This window comes from Lycium ferocissimum, unplaced genomic scaffold, assembly GCF_029784015.1.
Source record: "Lycium ferocissimum isolate CSIRO_LF1 unplaced genomic scaffold, AGI_CSIRO_Lferr_CH_V1 ctg3812, whole genome shotgun sequence".
In the NCBI taxonomy this organism is placed as follows: Eukaryota; Viridiplantae; Streptophyta; class Magnoliopsida; order Solanales; family Solanaceae; genus Lycium; species Lycium ferocissimum.
Window position 1 is genome coordinate 45149 of NW_026725496.1, and position 11156 is coordinate 56304.

General features: G+C 30.1%; 1 protein-coding gene across 1 annotated transcript; it reads left to right on the forward strand.

Moving 5' to 3' along the window:
* The first annotated feature begins 3255 nt into the window (after nucleotides 1–3255).
* LOC132044197 (WAT1-related protein At4g30420) lies at nucleotides 3256–7661 on the forward strand. The gene is made up of 7 exons (XM_059434682.1): nucleotides 3256–3617; nucleotides 4238–4306; nucleotides 4420–4536; nucleotides 4783–5035; nucleotides 5880–6038; nucleotides 6572–6720; nucleotides 7157–7661. Exons 1-7 carry the CDS (start codon nucleotides 3439–3441, stop codon nucleotides 7371–7373), a joined length of 1143 nt encoding a protein of 380 aa, XP_059290665.1. The 5' UTR covers nucleotides 3256–3438; the 3' UTR covers nucleotides 7374–7661.
* Nucleotides 7662–11156: the final 3495 nt, after the last annotated feature.

Below are 11156 nucleotides of genomic sequence, written 5' to 3' on the forward strand. Positions count from 1 at the left end.
TATTTAATTTGTCAATATATTCCACAAAGATTCTATAGTATTTTACTATGGTCCCAAGAGCAAAACTTGCCAGTTCAAATTTCATTGATGAATAAAGACGTTTCGTCCTTTCAAACATATTTAAGAGGCGTTAGTGATCAAGAGATAAGAGAAACGGGCAAGCAAGCAGGAAACTGTTATTGATAACATTGCAAGAACACGGGCAAGTTAAACTTTCATTGAATAAAGGCGTTTGGTCTTATGTTTGGATTTTAGGCGTATCATAATTTCTTCGTTAATATGAAAAGAAGGGAAAGAGGACGTGACTTTTGGTTATGAAGAAGTGTCTTTTCGGTTTTGTAAAAATAACGTAGTAGGTAAGAAAAAGAGGGCGTGACTTTTGGTAAAAATAGTGTAATAGATAAATAGGAAAAGTGGATAAAAGCCTAAAAATTTGACAAAAAAGATAAATGAGTTTTCTGCTTAATTAGACGTGCCATATCACCTGGCGTATGCCTGGAATTATATATTTATGTAGATTTTTACCCTCCGTGATATATTTACTTGAAGGCTAATAATTAATATTAAGTTGTACTGTTGTAGTACTACATCATCCCATATGACTATGATTTGTTTGATTATAAACATAATTTTATAAGCCGCCGCACTGCTAAGTGCACTTCATACTTACGTAGTCCACATGTAAATCCTATGTTCTCAAAGTTTTGATAAAATTGAACATGGGACCGTATATTAATTGGATACAACTATGTCACTTCATTATATATTTTAAAAGAGGAAACATAGTCATAGTCATATACTAGATGACAGAACAAATGTTGTTTGTTATCAATGTCATGCCATATTGGACCCTTTAACATTAATAATTGCTAAATCCAAATCTTCTGACTCAGCTACTCATCAGGGCCACCTTTATTTTCATTAAAAAAAGCGTTGCCAGCTACTTGCTAATCATATGCCCTTTTCTGTGGGAAGTGAAACACTTAAAGAGTATCCAACCCAATCTGGAAGAGTAGAATTATTATACAGCGGAACACTCAGTTTGGATGGTCGTCACCCATGGTTTCATAATGTACAGTATCGTGTTATATAGTATGGTATTATATTGTATTATACTGTATTAATGAGTACAATATTTGGATAGACTATATTGTTTCTTGTGATTGAATAATATTTTTATTGTTTGGTTTGACTGTATGATCTTTGTGTAATAATATGTAAGTTCTTAATATACCCTTAACCTTTAATTACAAACTAGTTTATAGATATTAATAAAACTAAGGTAAAGGATAAAATAGGAACTTTAAAGAATAAGTAGGTTGTGGGTAGGGGTGGTCATTGGGTGGGTAGTGAGGGTGGTGGAGGAGTGGGTGCTTGTCGGGTGGGGTGGGATATAATGGGAAATGAAATACGTAATCACGCAAAAATCACCAAATTAAAAATTCGGCCTTTTCATGATTATTTAACTACATAATTACAACGGATTTATAACACCATACAACATAATTTTAAAAACAATTGGAACAAACATGATTTCATAAAAGATAATACATTAATGAACCACAGAAAACAACCATCATAACTGGGGGTTAGATTATGGGTCCGATTGAATTCAGTAACTTCGATTATAAATTCTTTTAAACCAAACCTAATGTGTGGGATACTTCCACCATTACCATTAGACTATAAGATTTAGTGGTTTACACAGCTTACATACAATTTTTTTTTTCTGTTTTTGGCCTTTTTATTTTTCAGAATAAAGAGAGGAGACTCAACGAGAGTGGAAGTTGATTAAAGGCTTTTAAAAAATGCATGCATAACCGCGATGAGAAATAAGTGTAGCATTCCTTAATACTCATCTAGTTTAGTGACTTTTGAACTAATCAATTCAAGAATATTAGTTTCTACCATTTTTTATTTTTTTTGGATGCATTTTATCTAATAGTTTTTGAATTAAACCACAAACTAAAATTTTAAATTCCATAATGCGATAGCGGTTTCAATAATTATTTCAGAAAAGGAAAGTTTAGAGCATGAGAACTCCATGCAAACTTTGCCTTTTTTTTTTTTAATTATTTAAAATTTCTTTCAAACTTGTTGATGTTACATGCAGAGACAACATATCTAATATCTTTTCCAATTAACTGCATATAAATACCCCAAATATATAGCAAAATATTCAAAAATGTTGCAATAATAACATCATGATAATTTATTGTAACTCTATAACTTTGCATGATGTGGCGCCACAGTGGCAGAGATATCCTTTAATGACGGGCGTCATCTTTCATGGTATCGCATAAAACATTTTTTTTATGTATCTATAACTAAATAATATTTTTCCTAAATAAATTATATGCATATATACAATAGGTAGATACCACTTAAAAATAACATTCACAAAATAACTATTAATTTGCGACAGAAAGTGAAGCTTCAAAGTCGAATTGTTATATTAAATCGATAATACTTGCATAAAATTTACGTACGGGCTATGCCTTCGTGGCGCCACGTGTATGTTACACACACTTTATTTATGAATCTACCATATTATATGCCCAATCATTCATTCGCTTAAGGTGGTCAATAATAGAGATTATGTAAATTCACCAATAAATCTATTAAGTAGGCGTTTGGCCATCCCATGGTTTGAAACCAGCATTTGGACATACGTTTGGAATCATGGTTTGAAACCCCAAATCATCCCAAAAGGCATGATTTGGGGTTTGAAACCATGGTTTCAACTTCTTAAATATAAAATTTAACCCATAAGTTTATATTTTGTAAAAAAAGACCCATAAGTTGGTAGATATTTTTAACAATTACCCCCATCATTCATTTACCAATCTCATTAACTTCTACCGACCTTTATTTATGTCTACCAACCTTTAATTTATGTGGGAGAGTTATATTAAAGAGTAGTTACATTACTATTCATGTTAAATTTTCGTTTTTATTGAACTAAAGTTTGATTAATTGATGTTGCATTTTTTAGAAAAGCCTTCTAGTAGTGTACTAATTTTGTTATAAACTATGATTTGCTCATTTGGTAAGATTATATAAAAATTGAAAATGTTTTGATTATTTTCACAATTTGTGGGATTTTTATGTCTATATTAAAAAACACAACTTATAATGTTCAAATTGTATGTTCAAATCATGTCCAAACGGGGCCTAAATATCATATCTTTAACTGGTTGCTTGGAACCTTCATGAATCCACAACATGTCACATTGAATTTTTATCTTTCCTACTAGTTGCTTGGTAATGCCATATGAGACAGTTGTAATAAAGTATTCATTATTTACTACTATCATTTTATTCCCCAGCGTCTGCTTATAAATCAAGCAAATTCCCATATCAAATCATCACAACAAAGACAATCATCACTAGAAGTTTTTGTTATACTACTTTTAATCTTTTTTATATAGCAAAAAGATGGGGTTTGAAACTAGTTACAAGCCCACAATTGTTATGATTGCTTTGCAATTTATGTATGCTGGTGTTACTTTATCTACTAGAGCTACTCTTGTACAAGGGTTGAGTTCTAGAGTTTTTGTTGTTTATAGACAAACTATAGCCTTTCTCCTCATTGCTCCTATTGCCTTTGTGCCAAGGTATGTGCACAATTTTACTCTCCAATTACGTAACCCCCGTCCCCACGCCCTACCTACTCCGGTCTGATTCATTCCACGAAAGTTTTTACCGGATTTCCTATTTATTTGAATTTTAAATTCTGATTCCAGCGAATGTATAATCATTGAGTCTCCTCTTTTCGGACAATACATACAAAGAGACCCGCCAACAATCAAATCCACCCAAGACAAACTTCGGAACTTTTCATTTTTCGAAAAATATTTTTCGCTCACCAAGTTAACTTAATATCAAAAAATATTTCTGAGGAAATTGATTTATGTCGTACCAAATACACTCTGAATGTCCCAAAGAGGGTGAACGTGCATTTTTATCGTATTTTGTAGGGTCTTATACTTTGTTTCTTTTAATCATATGGCATCTGAGATCCACTAACCTGACTAATCCAGATTCACATCGATTAGGGCTCATTTAAAAGGAAAATTGCTCCCTATTAGGGTTTTCATTTCTAGGGCTTGAACTTGAAACCTCTGGTTAAGGGTGCAGGAATGCCATCACACTCTTTGTGATGTGGGACTTGCACTATTGTTTTAAATTATACTAAAAATTGCTAGTTATTTATTTGTTTTTAATTTTGTTGCAGAAGGAAAACAGGCAGTAGGTGCTTGGGATGGAAGAGCTTTTGGCTGATATTCTTGGCTGCTTTCGTTGGGTAAGCTTAGCAAATAATATATTATTTTTTTAAGAGAAACATTCCAACATAAATTATATACTAAATGTACATAAATAACAAGATTTATTAATTTTATCTCTTATTTCATGCAGTGTGACATTAAATCAGAATATGTATTTTTCTGGTCTGTACTACTCTTCATCTTCTATTGGAAGTGCCACTGGAAATCTTGTTCCGGCATTCACTTTTCTCATGGCATGGCTCATGGGGTAAGTTTCAAAAACTCAAGAATCTTTCAATTTTACTCATAAAATTCCTCGAAAACTACGGTTAACATTATCAGAAAATCGCTAATTTCCGATAGAATCCATCAATTTAACGCGACAATAATGTTTCCAGCGGAGCATCCATCCCTTATCGACGAGCCAAATTCTGATAGAACGTCTGTTGGAAATTAGCGATTTTCTAATAGTGTTATCAGTGAATATTTCAATTAATATGTTTGTTAAATTTAGATTGGAGAAAGTCCAAATCAAAAGCTTGAGAAGTATAGCAAAGGTGATTGGGACAATTCTATGTGTTGCTGGAGCTGTTGCAATGGCATTAGTTAAAGGGCCAAAGTTGCTAAATTCAGAATTCATTCCCACAAATGGATTATTGTTAGTTCTCGGCAAAGAAAGTAGTGAGAATTTGGACTCTAATTGGATGCTTGGTGTAACTTTGCTCGTTGCAAGTGCTTTTTCCTGGTCATTTTGGCTCATTTTGCAGGTATTTCTTAACGTCTCTTAAAACTTTCGGGTACTTTCTCCTTTGGTGGGTCTTACGTAACACGAATTGAAATTTGTCGGATTAGTAGTTTTGTATACTAGATGCATAAATGTCAATTATACCCCAGTTCGAAACAAGTTGAGATCTACGAATCCTCATTGACCATGCATGCTCCCTATCTAAACTCATCTCAATCCAACATTATACAAAAAAAAAGAAAAAAAAAGAAAAAAAAAAAGAAACGTACTAGAAGTTCTCTATATTTCTACATTCCGCTGCTAATGTAAGAAGTGCCTAGGTGAGCTAGCACCGCTAGCAGTGAGCATTCCCCGACGATATTTGTAGCTTGAGGATTTATCATGACTAGTTGTAACTTTTATGTTGGTTGCAAGTCCATCCCAATCTTTTATTCTTTATCCGAGTTTGAGATCAACAATGCGAGCAAAGTCACCTAGGAGAAGTTACTGAACGCATAAAACCACCAAAAAAAAATAAAAAAAAATCCCTATTTAAGTAATTAGTTATGAATTACTCTGACCCCACTTATTTTATTTTATTAAAAATAGCTAAATAAAAATATCTTTTTTATTTTGAAAGATCATGAGCGGAAGATTCTAATATTTTCAAACTGGCGTGTTATTGTTATTTTTATTTTATTTTTTTAAAAAGTAACTCTATTAGAAAGGGAGTCAAAGTAAAGTACTTCAGCCCCCAAAAGAATGATATATATATATATATATATATATATATATATATATATATATATTATATATTCTCAAGAACCTTAAAATCATTAAGTAGCTAAGTATGTACTCCATGATGCTAATTATTAAATTGTGAACAGGTGTCATTGTCAGCAAATTGCCCAGATCATCTATCTTTAACAGCCTGGTTATGCCTATTTGCTGCTATTCAAGGTGCAATTGTCACATTCTTCTTTGAACCTGATATCAATAGCTGGAAAGTTACTTCATCATTGGAGCTCATTTCTTGCTTATACACTGTAAGTACATTTTATATATATATATTACAAACTACAATTGAAAATAATTCAGCACGACAAAAGTCATTTCTAGTTAAAAAAAATATTTTCCTAGATAATGCTCTGATGTTTAGTTGGCGAGCAAAAAGATATTTTCTAGAAAAATACATATTAAGAATTAAGTGATTACGATTAATATTGATTAGTCATGGCGTAACCACAACTTAGGCTCGTTCAAAAACGATTTCTTGTGTTGCATGCATACCTAATGCCCATGCATTATTATGTAAAATCAGTTGTCTTTCGCCCTTCGCATTCTAGTTACTTGGACTCTCGGACCAAATGTTATAGTAGTGTCTCACGTCCGTGGTCCGTAACTAGTTAATTGGACTCTTGAATTCGGTAAACAAATCAAATATTATAGTATTTTTATGAAACTTTTGGATATTAATATCAGATTCATAATAATGAAAATGACTTCCATTATACCAAACACACTCGATCGCTAGATTTTCACTAATTAATAGACTGATAATTTGTATTTTCATAAATAGGGATTTTCGTCAGCTGTTTCTTTCTTTGGGCAAGCTTGGTGCATTTCACACAGAGGTCCATTATTTTCAGCTATGTTCAATCCATTATGCACTGTTATAGTGACAGTATTTGCCTCGGCATTTATGCAAGAAGAAATGTACACTGGAAGGTAAATTATTAAAATCTTGTCCACTTTACTTTATCATTTTTTACTTTTAACTTTTAAATATTTCTTAAATATCCCAGATTAGGAAATTCATTTTTTAACAATTATTTGAAGAGTCGACAAATAATATGGATTGGAGTTAGTATGATCCATTTTTTTTTTTAATAAAAAAAAACTTATAGTTCTTTAACTACAAAAAAAATAGAATTAGCCATGGACTTGTCGCCAATCTATTTTTAAATAGTTCGTAGCAAATAAAAAAATTTGATAATCCGTCACTAAATAGGATTATCTATGGATTTTACTTTTAGCTACAAAGATTATCTATCGCTAATTTTCATTTCTTTATTAACATATTATGATAAGATTGTTTAATGATTCTTTGATTGTTTAATGGTTCTTTTTATTGAATTTAATGATTCTTTTTATTGAATTTCAGCTTGGTGGGATCTCTGGCTGTGATATTTGGACTATATGTGGTACTATGGGGAAAGGCAAAGGATAAAAAAGAGGAAATTATTGTAGAGGAAGAGCCAGTGAAGCAACAGATTCAAGAAACTACAATTACAATTCAAGATTCTAATTCAGATTTGATCACAAGTTGTAAAATAGATTTAGAGGAACCACTTTTGACTAAAAATTCAACTAGCAATTAAGATGATAAGTAGTGTAAGAAGTAAAAAAAAAAGATTAAACTTGTGACAAGTAGTTATATTTTCCCTCATATGTATGAGCATTTATTAATTATTGTGTTGTATGTAGCTAGCATTTTCTTTTTTCCCTTCTCAATAAAATTTGTTTAGGAGTTTTGTTATTACTATTTTTTTCTCTATTAATAAAAGTGATAAACACATATGTTCCAGCCTTTGGAAAGTCAGAACTATATTCTTCCTCGGATATTGTCGTTTCTTTTTAAATAATACATTTCTCTTTGTTGTTTTGTTTATCGTCGTTTGAAATTTTGTTTTATTAGCTTTCACATCAACTTATTAGTTTAATCCCAACATATGGGAACATTGAAAAAAAAAAAAAAAAAAAAAAGATATTCAAATCAATCCAATATTGAAGGAGGACATAAACATGGGGGAGCTATGGAGGCACTGTAGGTTATGTGGTGGCGTAAATGGAAAATAAAAGAATTTTATTATTTTTTATGGCTTTTTTCGAAAGGGCACATGCCTTTTTCTATTAAAGCAGCACCATTTTTTTCTTTTCGAAATTGGCTATATATGTATTGAGGCCTTGCCTCAAATTTGTACACTCAAATTCGAATTCCTCTTCTACATTATTTTTGAATATAAAAGTAAGTGCCAAATGGAATTTGTACCGTTCTTTGAATTCGCTGGACATTTTAAATTTAAAATGCCGCTATTATAGAATTGTTTTGTTTTGTTCTATCCTGGGAGGAATTAATTCGAAATCTTAGACAACGTCAAGGGATTAAGTTCTTACACGGTGTAATATGTGGGCTGGGACTTAATTTAATGATATTGTTTCAGTAAACATTTTGATTGTTAAATCTGGTTAAAGATAGTAGGAAAATAACAGGAGCAATCCAAATTCTCTTAGCCAGAAAATCACATTATGTATGAAGGTAAAGAAAAAACTATGTAGATACAATAAATGTTAAACCCTCGTGACTTTTTCGTGTGTTTATTTCTTATATTGTGAGTTTAAGTGAAAATTTTAGCTCCGCCGCCGAACATAAATAATTGATGAATATTCTAACGAGACTTTACGGATTGATGAATCATCTATAAGGATTCTTTAATCAGCAGACTTTAATCCAACTTGCATGTTTATACTTACTATTATAGACACATGAGTTTGGAGGAGGATCGTCGTCCGTCCTCCAACTCATGTACAAAAAAAAAAAAAAAAAAAAAAGTGGACCCTATATTAAAAAAACAAGCAATACATAAAAAAAAAAACTTGGACCCCATATTAAAAAATCAAACAATATTCATGTAATTCTTAACGTATCTCCAAGATATTTAACTGTTGTATTTTCTATTCGGCCATGTCATTTATTTGTTATGTTTACTAAAATAAATATACTTAAAATATTTATATTTTAAAATAAGATAGAATTTAATTACTTTTTCATTTTTATTCTTACTCTAATAAATGTGAAAAAAGATTAATGTCTTAAAAGAAAAAATAATATTAAATGGAGATAAAATAATAAATAAGATAAATTAGTCAAATTCTAATTCTAATTGACGTTTCATTAAAAAAACATGCAAAAGAAAACACGACAAGTAAAATGAGCTAAACCAAGAATATTCACCAAAAATTAAAAAATAATAGTTCTTCGTTTAAATAGAAAATCAAATTTCTACTTTGTTTTGTGTTAAACATGTAAAATTAATTTAATAATTTGAACTAATGTAAATTTGATTTAATTTTAGAATTATCCAAATCAAAATTTGATAAAAAATAATAAGTATTGTTTAGGTCCAATCTACATACATTAACAATAGAATATTTTACACCTTTAAATTAATCGAATTAAAATTCCAGTTATCAATTGATGCTTAAATATTGCTATTGTTTTGTCTCAAAGAGGAGAAAATAGTTTCCTTTTAAACAAGTCTTCTCTTTTAAAAAGTATTAATAAATTTTTGCAAACTTTGTATTCGTAGTAAACATTAATATAATAAAAAATTTTATACGGAGCACAAACCACAGTGTTATATTAATCGTGTTTTAAACATACAACTTATTAGTAATATAAGTAAAAAGATTCAAGCGAATTTTTATTTAAAGAGCTAAAAAAAAATGAATAAAATAATTTCAATTTGAGAAATTATATAACCAATTAACATTAATAAGAATAAATTTTAAAATAAAAGAAAAATATATGGGTCAAAGATTGATTTGATGTGTAACTATATAACATAAACTTTAGTAGAATTTAAATTAAATTTTAAAGAAAATACATTTATGATGTGAGACAACACGATAATATTTTCACTAAATTGATATAAATGATAAAAGTACTTATTAATAATATATCATTTTAATTATGAAAGAAAAACAGAAGCAAATATTGTATCATGCAAACAACTTTTCTGCTATCTGTCGAGATAAATTACGCATTTGAATTATGCGTTAAACTTTCTAAATTTTATTTGTGAATGGTAAATAAGAAATGATTGATCTTCAGGAGAATAATGTATAATGACTCACGGTTGTATAAAATACAATTCAACCTAAGAAGCAAATATATATCTTTACAAACCTAATAAATTTATAGCATTAAGCGATAGTAAAAAACAGATAGAACGTTAGACTCTTAGTGCTTTACAACTTGAGAAATGAATGTTCTCATAATTAAAAAATAATAAGTTATGTTACTTTGATAAATTATACTACTAAAGTTTTGGTTAGAACCAGTAGAATGTAAAGATTTCAACGGAACAAAAACTTTGAGATGAAATGAAACCAAATAATTTTCTGTACGTACTTCTTCGAACGAAAATGTTGTCATACTAATATTATGTTTGGCATTAGCTCATATTAGACCTTCACACGGGCATCAACATCTAGTATGTTAATAAAAAATAAAAAAGAAGGACTATAATGTTTGAGCCTTTGATCTAATGCAAAGTTTTATTAATATTAGGTGGCATATGTATAAAATATAACAATTAGCAGTATATACGTGACAATGACAAAGCATACGTGCATCTTTGTCACAATATTCAGCATCAACTTGCTTTACGTCAATAACACAGCTGTGTAGTAATAAATTAATACTATTATACGACTTATATACTCCTAAGCTACTACATAACTATTGTTTTGTTGGTTTACACACTGAATTTGAGGATATGAAACTCAGAAGTGCATGGTCAAGTGGGTTGCCCTATGTATTATATATTCTTTTCTTGCTCTTATATTACTCTTTAACTATAAAGATTTATTATGACGACTCAAAGACTGCTTCGATCTTTTCCTCAAAAAATATGGGCAAATTAGCTTAAGATTGACAGAGCTAGGGCCCTTCACCGAAAGGTTATATTTATATATATGCATGGCCAAATTATTTTTTATATTTATAATGTAAATATTGAATTTTTTAGCTTTTAGTAAACTTTTAGGGACAGTAATCGGACCTTACCGAATGGACAGGCTACAGGTATCTGTTTTAAGATGAAAAGTCACAAATACCATATAAGTTTTGTATAAAGCTTAGATTTTTAGTTACATATTTGCTGACTGTACTCCTATGAACAATATCTGTCTTTTTTGTGATTTGAGGAGTACAGAAGCTTAGATTTAGATCTGTGCACAAGGAGAGAATCCTTGGCCTCAATAGGCTCTTTTCATGTATATCTGATTCTTTGTTTTCTTCGGAGGTTTTGATTTTACATCCCCCACCTTATGTTTGTATTTGTTTCTTTTATGCTATATAACCAGGTAGGGGTCTAATG